We start from the raw sequence: 12,300 nt of genomic DNA, 5'->3' as shown, positions 1-12,300 counted from the left end.
CATCTTACCACCCACTTGCAACCTTGCTCCCCACGCTTGTTTTGGATAAGCTGGCAGAGGGTAGCTCCTTACTAAAGATGCAAAAGGGCTCAGCTGGTAAAGCAGGTGGGTGAAGAAGCGGAGACTCTTTTGTCTACCCCGACGAACTGACTAGCAATGAACTGACTGGAGGGTATGAGGGCTCCCGAGATTACCAGCCTCGTTGTTTTAAGGACACACCAAAACATACTCAGGAAGACAGTGACAACGACCCTGAAAGGGCATGACTACCGGTGGAGCGCCCGACAGTGTGCAGGGAGGGGCCTCAGACATTAGGCCCCTCCCTGCTCCTTTCCCATGATGCCTCTGTCTTGGCTTCCAGACCTTTTGCCTTCCTGCCAAGGTAGCTAGAATGTTACTCCTGAGGCCATGGCCCTCCTTGTCTTCCCCCAAAGCCTACGTGCTAAAGGTGTTACAATAGTTTCCTGCTCCCAAAGTTGACTGTATCAGTAACGTAGCAGTAAGTGTCCTTCCAGAATGACCGAAGCTTTCACTTTTGTTCTTCAATCATGCTTGCTTCGGGTAGCTGCAATTCGGGAAATTTCCGATAGTGGGTAAGAGGTGTGGCCCTGCAGTCAACAGGCTGCATTTAAACCATGGCTGGTTAAATGTCAGCTGCAAGTTCAACATTAACACTACACAACTGTGCCATACTTCACACTGGTACTACATTCTATAATACACCATAAAAAACAATGTAATCCTCCCCTTATACTAATGTAAACTAATTCCAAGAAATGATACTGTCTACTAAAATCACCAGTTGAAATTTAACGAGTGCTTACTATGTGCTAGGCACCCTGCTAGGAGATTTATTACTTACTGTCCAAGCTTGAGGACATTTCCACTGCTTTTCAGAGAGAGAGGAAGGGAGAGAGGGAAATGCTGATGCGAGAGAAGCGTCAGCTGGTTGCCTCCTGTGTGCTCCCTGACCAGGAACCAAACCCACGACCTTTCGGTTACAGGATGACGCTCCAACCAACTGAGCCACACAGGCCAGAGCAACTGCTAGCATTTTAAACATGGTGTCTCATTGACTCCTTACAATGATTCTCTAGGAGGCTGGTATTATCATTCCCATTTTTAAAAAGATTTTATTTATTTATCTTTAGAGGGGAAGGGAAGGAGAGAAATATCAATGTATGGTTGCCTCTTGTGTGTCCCCTGCTGGGAACTGGCCTGCAACCCAGGCATGTGCCCTGACTGGGAATCGAACCTCGATTGTGTGGTTCGCAGGCCCGCACTCAATCCACTGAGCTACACCAGCCAGGGCCATTCCCATTTTTAAGATAAGGAAAAGTGAGGCTCAGAGAACCTGAGTGGCCTGTCTAGTCACACATCTCATAAATGGCAAAAAACGGTGTCTAAGCCCAGGACTGCCTGACTCAAGTGTACAATCAGAGCACTGGGCGACCTCCCTTTCCTCCACCTAATACTTCCTCGAACATACTTCGCTTCTGGAGGACTTAAAACCTAGCGATTTACAGTACACCTCACACTGCGACTAACCATTCTGAACAGCAGCTGCTTAAGAGAAGTAGGGCACGTTCTCAAGTTAATGGCATAGGCCACTGAAGCCAGAATATTCCAACAAAACCAAGGCTGCTCCAGTCATCTGAAAGCATGACCTTAAGCCCGGGCCAGGTAACTCAAGTTGTTTAGAGCATCACCCTGAACACCAAGGTTGTAGGTTCAATCCCTGGTCAAGGAACATACAAGAATCAGCCAATAAATTCGTTAAGTGGGACAACAAATCAACGTTTCTTCCCCCACTTTTCCTATCTCTAAAATCAATAAACTAAAAAATGATTTTTAAATAAATGAAAGTAGGACCTTAAGGGGACTGTGCTACTAATTTCCTACCGCTTCAGCTACTTTTCCCTTTGGGGGCACATGGGGAAGAGAATGGGTTATCTCACTACCTGTGCTATTTTAAGCATGGTAAGAGATGAAATATAACTCAATGTGATACACTGAATTAACCCCCACTGCCAGTAGTCAGAGGGAATGGGGAAGATAGGAGCACTGGATCGGGAGTCAGGCAAGAGTCTGGTTTTCCAGCCAGCTCTTCAGTGTAGGACCTTGGACGAGACCCTCAGTGGCTTTGCTCCTTGGTGAACACACCACACAGGTGATTTTGGGAGGTGCATAGATGAATATGTACATTTCTTAGTTAGCTTCAATGCAGGGCAAAGTTTTTCATTTATGTTAATAATTTAGTTCCCCTTTGAAAAACATTTCGAATACATCTAAATTTTAAAATGACTAAATGAGTTTTGTGATATGGCAAAAATCACAACGGTGGTACACAAATTACTTAAGTACATAAACATGGCAATCAATTATTCCCAGAGCACCTAAAGGAGTGCTGTGGGAATAATTAATTCTCTGATGACAGGCTGTAGTTCATCCCGTAAATCCAAATGAGAGGCTGTGACCACTTCCACTCCATGCGTGTCAGAACTTTATACTACATGGAAGCAGGCGGTGCCATCGAGCCATCCACGGACTGTGTCCATGCTATAAACAGAGCTACTGCTGATTTTCATGTGTCCAGCACATAGAGGTGAAAGCTCACTCCACCCAGGAAGCAGGGGCCCAACCTGCGTCCCCAGGACCCCTGCTCCACCGTGTCCCCCGAGGGGCCTTGCCTGGGCCCGAGGATGCAACAGGCTGGACTGTGTGTGGCCAGAGCAGCCACGCTGTGGCTGAGGGAGGCCCCGGAGGGCAGTGTCTGGAGTCCCAGAGTGCGGGGCAAATCCTGGTCCTGCATCCCACCACCTGGCAGGCTACAGTGACGGGGCAGTAAATCCCGCCTACTGCGCACTCCCCGAAAGCCTGATGGCGCCCTCACAGCGGCCTTGGAAAGTGGCTGCTGTGGTTGCACTGCACCCAAGGGGACACCAAGGTGAGCACAGCACCCAGAACAATGCCAGGCACATGTAAGAGACCAGAGATGTTTGCTGCTCCAACCTTTAACTGAGGAGTAACAGAACAGAAAAGCGCCTGGACACGTGTGCAGCTTCACAGATGAAAACGCCTGAGCCCAAGCGCCCAGGTGAGAAATGGAACATCACTACCCCCCGCCTCCCAAGCCTGCCTCGGGCCCCTTCTGGACCTGCCCCTCCCCCCACCTCCCAACAGTAGCCTCCCAACCTCTAGTATTAGCTACTACTTTTTAAGAAAAATACCCCTACCCTCAAGATCTCCATCTTACACGAGGAAACTGATGCTTAAGGAAGGCAGGTAACTCACCTGTGACTAAGCTGGTAATGGTAGAACCAGAACGTGAACTCACATAGTCTGATTCCAAACTCTTAAAAACTGCTTCACTATACTGGCCCCTGGAATTGTATGGCCAGCAAATGAGAGAACACACCTGAAAGTTCTTGCCCGGCACTGTATAACGTGGGCTCAACTAACGGTCGCCACGGTCACCATGAGGGATGGGCCCCGACCGATGCTGCTATTTCCTGGCATTAGCCAAAGCAAGGAATTCTACATGCCAATCGAACACGATAGCAGCTCTTCGCAGTAGCTTTTCCTGACAACTTCACAACACCCACATTTGGGAAGAATTAAATGCTCCCTAAGAAAGGTATCAGTCACCCCGTCTCCTCACTACAGGGAGCTCTTCGAAGGATGGCCCTGTCTTAATCACCTTGGTACCCCGGGGGCACGGATTCCTCAACTGGGAGCTCCAGGGCTCAGCTTCGGAACCTCTTGAATTTATATACAAAACTATTAAATATTTCTGGGGAAAAGTTCTCAGTTTCTGAGAGTCTTTAAAAGGTCTATGTTCCAAAGAGTTCAAGAACCTCCCTGACACACAAAGAAATGCCGGCACATAGAAGGCACTCGTTACGCGTCTGCGGTATTTAAAGCGAACACGCAGAGAAGCCCATCTGCAGGCCAAATGCTAAGATGAGCAGCAGAGGCTGGGAGTGGAAACTGTTCCAGTGGGGGTCCCCCCCCCGAAGGCCCTAAAGATGACCAGCCTGCCCCTGCATTCCATCCCCCTCCACCAGCAGGCCTCCAATGGTCTGCTCCACGATCCTGCTGGTATCTCCCTGAAATAGGAAACCACCCACCCACTCACCTCTGCAAAGGAGCCAAGTCCTCCTCGAAACGCGGAGCTCGTGGTGCGAGGACTGCGCACGCTACTCACGTGCCTTTGAGAAAACTGCTGTCTCTCCCTTTGGCTCACTGTCCAAATACAACAGAAGTATAACCCTTGTCCTGAACATTGCACCTGGTTATTGTGAGAATTTAATCCCCAGCAAGACAAAACCAGCTGCAAACTTGTCTTACTTATCTTTGCACCGCCTCCACATCCAGCAAGAAGCCTTAGACTCCACAGATCCTCAAATAATGGCAGGTAATCTGAATCACATCACTACTCCCATTAATGCTGCTCAGCCTTGCAAGTGATTTGCTATCATCTGGTATTGCGAACAAGGGCAGTTCATGCCTCCAAAAGACATACTATTCTTTCTCAAGTGTCTTAATAGCAAAACTGAAAACGCAAAACACTTTCAAGAGGGATGGTTCTTCAGAGCGACAGGACTGCAGAGAAAGGCTGGGGAGAGGGGAGTCCGAACAGACACCCAACACAGCACAGGCCGCACTCAACGTCGTCAGAGGGTTGTTGAACTGCGGTGAAACAACATATAAAGAAACACATTTTTCCATAGGCTAATTGGTAGAAATAAGAGTTAAATTCCTATGGCATCTCATCATTACAAGAAAGCACGGAATGAAAAGACATTTTTTGAGGACCTGCTGTGTAACATAAAGCAGAAAAGCCAAAGTAATGTGGCCATTTTTTTTCAAATTCAGCTAGATGAAAGCTCTGAATATTCATGGGCTTGAAGGGCCACTCAGATTATCCAGCTCCACATTTCCCCAAGTTGGGCCCACAGAATGGGGTGTGGTTTTACGAACAGAGGGCACGAAGGAGCCCAACTTCAGGATACTTACTAGGCCCTTCCTTCCCAAACCACCGTGGGCCTTCATGCACGAGAGCGAATGAAAGGCAACGAGAAGTCTTGCGGGAAAGAAGCTGATTCACCTTTATTTAACCCTGTAGCCTCCTGACTTACCTGTCCATGAGCCCCTTCCCTGGATATAAGAATGATATAAGGAAGTAAGGATGACATAAGGACGATGTAAGTATTAAAAACTGGCGCATCAAATGTTGGGAAAGGCTAACTGACTCCAAGGTCACGTAGCTGCTTGTGGACTTAGATTGCCCAACTCGCCATCCAGAGTTTTTCCCACTATAAACTGCAAATGAAAACCAGTGGTGATGAGCTCACACCTTGAAAAAGGATGAGGAAAAAGGCCGTTGACCAGGCATCCCAATGGGCAGCATGAACAGGAGCCAAGTGTGGGAAGGAAGGCAACTGGAGACACAGCCCCCACCCCCCTCCCCCCGACAAAAGGGCTGAGCCCACCTGGCTCCAGCCGATGTCGCCACCGCAAAATGCAGGGACAGTATGGCCAGATCTTCCCCAGAGAGGGCAGAAATCTCCATTTGTACGTGAATTCATGCTGGTTGCTGAGTGGCGGCATCGTGCAGGTCAAACACAGCAGGCCTGCAGGCCCACCGTGCGCCCGCCCCAGCCTTCGGGCCCCCCTTCGAGAACTCTGCCCTACACAAACTTCTATCCACAAACAACTGGGACCTCAGAGAAAACCAAAATTTGATGACACACACCCGATTCCGAGAGGAGAGAGAAGTCTGAGAGCAGACACTGTCCACTTAGTGTGGAGTCGGCACTGCTGTTCAAATGGGAGACCCCACCACAAGGACTCGCTCTCTGCAGGGCACCTCCCAGGTCCCCGGTTTCCTGTAGACAGTGGTTATCTTCACGTGTCTGACAGCTAACACGAAGGTACACGCAAGACTGCGTGCCCGGTAAAGTGACCCGCGCTACCCAACCACCGGCCTCAGTGGAGCAGAACTCACAGTGACAGAGTGGTCAGCACACCTGGCTCCCCACGTCAGGAACCCCGTATGTTCCTCAAGCACAGGCACAGTCTCTCAGGGGGCACCCAGTGGCTGATGAACACAGGGTTCTCCTTCTAATGGTGGATGCACGTTCTCTCAAAGGGACTCTGCTGCCCATACAGCGCTCCTGCCAAACCGCCCACTGGTCAGGCTCAGTGTGAGACAGTAGCCCTGGGAGGCATTTCCTGGAGCACTGTGGAGTTTCTGAGGACTCGCACTGCTCAGTACTTTTTTAAAATAAGTGCTGGTAAAAAACAGGCTTGAACGTTACTTTCTACTGACTCTGCAGTGGCCTGACCACAAGCCACTGTAGAATGGGTGCAGAATCCACTTGAGCATTATGGGGCTAGAATACTATAGAGGTATGCAACACAGAGGCACTGACTGGGGCTAAATCAGAAGTCCTAAAAAAGCAGCAATTTGTCCAGAGAATCTCTTCTATTTAGTCAGTGACTGGCCGACAGCTGGTCCAGTTTAGGGAGGCTGCTGGGAGTCTGTAAGACACCGCGGTGTCACACTGTCTTGTTCACAGGCAAATGTGTGTGCACCTGACGGTGGAGGCCACTAAACAGCCAGCAGTGGGCTTTCTGGACACACTTTGGGACGCTCCGAAAACTAAATAAAACATTTTTATCTGTTCACCCGTAATCTCTCTGAGGTCCCCCTATAACCCAGACAGACAGGGCAGAGGTGCAGTGTAGCCACAGAACAGGATGCCCTCTTTCGGCTTTGGGTCCACGTCCCACTCTAATTAGGATCCTGCCCTCTCCAAACAAGTAGAAAAAATAGCCCTTTATTACTGCGAACCTGCCAACGACTGGAGCACTGAACGCAGTGGTTGTTTGGCAGTATTAGATACTCATCAATGGCACTGAATCAGATCACATTTCTATACTTGTGTACTTCCCTCCGGGATGGCTGGATTACCCACTGTGCCAAACACTCACAGCAACAATTGGTTCCCCTTGCTGGAAAAAGTTCAAAGGCTATATATATACCAGGAGGCTTCTAGATGCCAGCAGGGAAGTTGAGTAGATTAGGTGCTCGACTCCAAACACCAGACAGAACAGAAACTGCAGGTTCAAATCCCAGCAGGGTCAACTCAGATGCTACTATGATTTTCTAGGTAAAGTGAGCACCGGAGCGCCTCCTGCTCCGTGACAAACGTTCGAGGGCCCTGTGGACCGCTGATGATGTTTACAAGGGCCCAGAAGGAGGAGCTCCGCAAGCATTTCAACAAACACAGTCTTTACTTGCAGGTACTGTTGGGGAAAACCACATCTTTGCATCTTTGCAACGTGCTGTGTTGACAGTGTCAAGGTACAGAACCACCATCGTCCAGATGCCCGAAGGACACGAGATCCTTTCAGGCAAGTCTGACTATAAGCACACATTGTTTTACATTTCTACCACTGCGTTCTTGCCCAATGCAAATCTATAAAGAAACCTAAAATTACCCACAAACCTGTTTGCTTTCTTTAGTTTATAAAGGCCATCAAATCCTTGGAGACAGTATCGACCTCCAGCAGTTAACATTCAGAAGCAATACACTCACAGCAGTGTCTCCACTGGGCTTATTACCGCTCCAGTCAATGGTGCGTTTCAGAGCTGGGAACGTTTCCAATGAAGTTTTCTCTGCTAGTAGCAAACACCACTGCTTCCACAATCCACATTAGGTCAGCATTTAACAGAGGGTCTCCCTCCCTCTCGATCAGGTTGTCCAAGAATACGAGCTCAGCCACTGGCTCAAGAGAAGCAGAAAGTCTTCTCAATGGTTCAAAATTCATTTTACGTGCAACTACAGGCCTTCTGCAAACTGAGGCTCTGAGCTCTTTAGGGCAGTGGCTATAATTCTTCCCGGGTACAGGAGGCCAACAGGGTGATGGTCACACATCAGCACAGAGTGAAAGCCATTACATATTAGTAGCCAGTGAGAAACAAGGTTCAGGACCCTGCAGAGTAGAGGAGAGCAGTGTAACACGCCGGCAAGCAGGGTGCTGGAAGGGGAGCTGGATGGCACGTTCATCCATGACAGCACTGGCCGGCTCTGGAGTCTAAGGAAGATGGATGCTCACTACTGTATGGTCGGTGCCTAGGCAGTAAGTAACAAGTCACCGGATAAAAGTTTAGGTGGAACCACAGGTTTGGAAAGTTCTGGGATCCAACATAATGTCTACAGGAGCGTCAGTGTTAAAATGAAAAGTCAGTGTCTGGGAAACAGGTAGGGTTCCCTCCCCTGGAATACTGGAAAGAGATGGAAAAGACCGTATCTTCACGTGACCGAGTGGATCTTCTAATACAATCCTGTGGCTCTCTGTTAGGAATCAAGCAGTAATTAGTTACAGCCCAACTTTTAAAATATCAGTTAGCACGCCTACAATTACACAGGAAGAGATGAGGAACACGACGCTGGGCAGAAGCTGCAGTGGTCAAGCTGGCTTGTCCATGAGCTACACGCACAGCACAGAGATGTGTTCTGTTCAAAGCACTGTGTCAGAAGCCCCATATGGCAGGTCCCATGTTCATTCTCCGGGGAAGTTTGTAAACCCTTAAAAATCAGTTTATTTATGTCTGACAAAATGCACGACATTGTCAGTCAATTTTCACTGCTGGAATGAGTCCACATCACGCTCTCCCTGCAAAACTCTTGCCCATAAGGAACCTCTATGTCTTATGGACCACCCACAACTCCTTAACCTTTTCCTCTCTCGCCTCTCCAAGAGCACCCTCAAAAGTAAAAACCCTCGGACCCCTCCACTCCACCCTCGAAATACAGAAAAGTCCAAAGACTATGTTTCCCAAGTTTTACGGAGCTGCTGGGCTTCAGATAGCAGCCTCCTGTCTATCTATACTCGGGTCCTCCCCGTGAGCTCCCGTCCCCTCCCCTTGCGAACCTCAGAACCCCACGCTCCCTGGCTGCCCTGAAAGTCCAGCTCCGGCCGCAGGCGATAGGGCCAGGCGTTTCGGGCAACCCTGTCCCAGCAGCTGCATGCACCTGGGAGACCCGCCCGACAGGCTGGGCCTGGGCCTCGTGGAGGCACCTCAGCTCTCGGTCCGCCCCGGCTGCAGGAGCCCCCAGGAACCGCCATACCCGGCTGAGGCGTCAGCCCGAGCTGCCTCCAGACCCCAGGCCAGACCCCCTCCTCCCCACCGGGCTCGGCCCGGCCCCTCCTCGGGCTCCGGTGCTCCCGCCAGCCGGCCACGCCCGTACCTGCCGGACCCGGTGCAGGGCGTCCACGAAGCCCTCGGCCTTCATCCCCACCGGAGCGCTCTGCCCCTGCACCAGCTCCGCCATTACCGCCCCCGCCGCCGCTCCGCTGCCCCGTCCGGCCTCCCCCTCCGTTTGGGGACCCGTAGCCGGAAAAGGAAAGTCGCCCCACTTCCGGCGGAAGGGAAGACGGGACACTGGACGCGAGAGGAGCCGCGTTTGCGAGCGAGTCAGAACACGTGACCGCGGTCCGGCCGGAAGTTGGGGGCGGGGCTGCCGCGGGAGGCCGCCGTCTGGTCTCGAAGCACCGGTCGCGGCCCCGCCCATCCCAGACGTGATTTGGTCCAGGTTGGTCGGTGATGCGGGGGTGTCAGGCTCTTGAGGCTCGAATGTGGTGTCCGACTGTCGGCTTTTTGGAAATCGAGGAGTGACGTGGCTCTCCCCAAAGAGCACCCGAGCACTGCGGGTTCCCTGAGAGCCTGACGCTGGCAGCCCACCCAGAAATGGCTATTGGTTTGGAAGATTGGGACGGAGCGCTTTGAAATGGCACCATGAGGACCCAAAGGGAGGCCGGAGGGCAACGGACAACACTGCCAAAATCAGTGCTCCTCGGTGGCAGGGCGTCCCTGGCCCGAGTTCTTGCACCGTGATCAGTTTGCTTGAGGATGGGCTAACGGCACACCTGGGGTTGCCTAGCGACACAGCTCAGGAAGGACGCTCCCACTGGAGAACCATCTTGGCATCCTCTTACAATCCCCCTGGGACTCCGAGGAAGCAGGAAATACCAGGGGACCACCTTTGCTTCCATTCCTGCTAAGTCAAAACCGACCGTAATGCCAGAGGGCTTCTTGGAATGCTTAACTTTTTAAGAAATGGTAGTGACCGAGTATAGACATTTCAAAGCAAGGGAAGGAATCTTAGTGTTGCTACACACTTGAGCCTTTGAGGTGGATCTTAGAAATGAGCTCACAAAGCACCCAGAAAAGAAACAAGGCTTAGGGGCTTCTGAAACACGTCTTGTTGGAGGCAAGTGTGATGCCAAGGAGTTGGGTTTTAGTGGGCGGTCATGCTGTCAAGCATTTTATGCCCAGCTTGAGGTTGGGAAGACAGATAAACTGGAAGAAAGGGAAATAAAGAAGTAAAACGCAGTGTGACTTCTCTTGGTCTCTTGTATCAGCACGGTAGGAGAGCTTTGGGTTTGGGGGGAAAGGTATGAAGAATAACGGCCCAGCAGTCAAGAGCAGTTCTTCATTGGTTAATGACTTCATTGGTTAGACTGTGAATTTCTTCCAAGCAGAGACTCTTCCCCCAGCCCCCAACCTGTATCCCTATAGTCTGGCACATAGTAGGTGTGTAGGAAACTGATATTGAATTCAATAATGCCAAATTAGGATAATTCCTAGTTAAGGGAAAATGAAAGGATTTGGCAAAATTGTAATATTGAAGATGATCACTTTCTGACAAAACTGTCTCACCCCATGTAGGAAAGCACAGAGTGGGCTGTGTGGCTGTCACTGTGCTGCCATAAGGCAGGAATGACACCTGCAAACCCATCTGTTCATGCCCCAGCCTGGGTGCGTTCAATGTTCTAACTTTGCTATGCTTGTAAAAATCAAGGCTATGACAGCCTTCCAGAACAGGGAAGGTTTCACTGACCCAATTTTAGTGATAACTTGTATTTTGAATATTTTTGAAAATCTCTGATATGTTTATTCATCAAATTTCAGCTGTTTCTCTCTGACTATAAAGAGTGAAAACAGGGCTGCTGGCTCGAATACAAAGTACATTGAAGTTTGGTCCAAAGACCACAGAATACCTAACTAGGAAGATGAGGTTCTGATTCTCCCTGTGTTACTGGTTGACCAACTTCGGGCAACTCACTATTTCTTGGGATACAGAAGAGGATGACCACGGCAGAGTCTTTCAAGTCCACTGTTAAATGTTCTACTAACACCCTGGACATCATTGTCTTCATGCTTATCACAACTGCCTTTAAATCCCCCTTGTAATTATTTGTTTACTGCCAGTCTGTCCCACTGGAATAAAACCTCTGCTGAGACAGGGGTGGGGGGGTGGGGGCTGTGCTGGCCGTCACCATGGCACCCACCAGCACCTGGCACAGTGCCTGGCATTTCATTGGCCCTCGTCCTGTTCATGAGAACTCTGCCCTCAAGATCTAATCACTCTCCCCAGGACTCACCTAACACCATTGGGCATCCGGATCTCAACATGTGGGTTTCGGTGGACGCAAACATTTAGCACACAGCAACTGTGGAGGGGTGTTTGTATGCTCTGGATATCTGATAAGATCCGTGATTTGCAAGAATTTTCTTTCAGTCTATAGCTTTCCATTCTTTTGAAAAGCGAACATTTTAAATTTTGATGGAACCCAATTTATTCTCTTGTAGACCATGCTTTTGGTGTTTCATCTAATGAGAGAACTGCCTAGTTCAAGGTCACAGACATTGCCTCCTGTTTTCTTCTAGGAGTTTTATTGTTTTAGGTTTTCCATTTAGGTCTGTGATTCATTCTGAGTGGATAAACTCACTTTATTTTCACGAGGATATTCATTTGGTTCACACTAACTGTGAAAGGATGAGCCTTTCTCCATGGAGTTGCCTTGTACTTTGGTCAGAAAATCAGCCACGCAGGCGCAGGTCTGCCTCTGCGCTCCCCGTCCACACCCGTGCCCGTCTTTCCTCCAACACCATGCCGTCTGGATCGCTGTAGAGTAAATCTTACAAGTAGGTGGTATGAGTCCTCCAACTTTATTCTTTGTCAAAATTATTTCGGCTATTTAAGTTCCCTTAGCTGAGCAAAACTATGGCTGTTGATATCTACAAAATAATCTTACCGAGGTAGTGTCGAATCTATAGATCAATCAGTTCAGGGGACAGTTCCTATCTTGGCAAGTCTTCCAACCCATTAACAGTATGTATCTCTGTATTTATTTTGGTATTCTTTGATTTCTTTCACCAGTGTTTTGTAGTTTTCAGGATAAAGATCCTGAATATATTTTTTTAGATGTAGACCTAAATTT

General features: G+C 49.5%; 1 protein-coding gene across 2 annotated transcripts in view; it reads right to left on the bottom strand.

Moving 5' to 3' along the window:
* FUBP3 (far upstream element binding protein 3) overlaps nt 1–9,347 on the bottom strand; it is a 48,662-nt gene extending 39,315 nt beyond the window's left edge. Inside the window, exon 1 of one of the 2 annotated variants that reach the window (XM_037036351.1) lies at nt 9,264–9,347. In XM_037036351.1, coding sequence (XP_036892246.1) covers nt 9,264–9,347 — 84 coding nt within the window. The remainder of the gene's footprint in view (nt 1–9,263) is intronic. The other variant, XM_037036352.1, reaches the window with a different exon arrangement.
* Nucleotides 9,348–12,300: the final 2,953 nt, after the last annotated feature.

The sequence above is a fragment of the Sturnira hondurensis genome, unplaced genomic scaffold (genome assembly GCF_014824575.4).
Source record: "Sturnira hondurensis isolate 20B ecotype Veracruz unplaced genomic scaffold, ASM1482457v3 Scaffold0022908, whole genome shotgun sequence".
Classification (NCBI taxonomy): domain Eukaryota; kingdom Metazoa; phylum Chordata; class Mammalia; order Chiroptera; family Phyllostomidae; genus Sturnira; species Sturnira hondurensis.
This window is presented reverse-complemented; position numbering and strand designations above follow the sequence as displayed.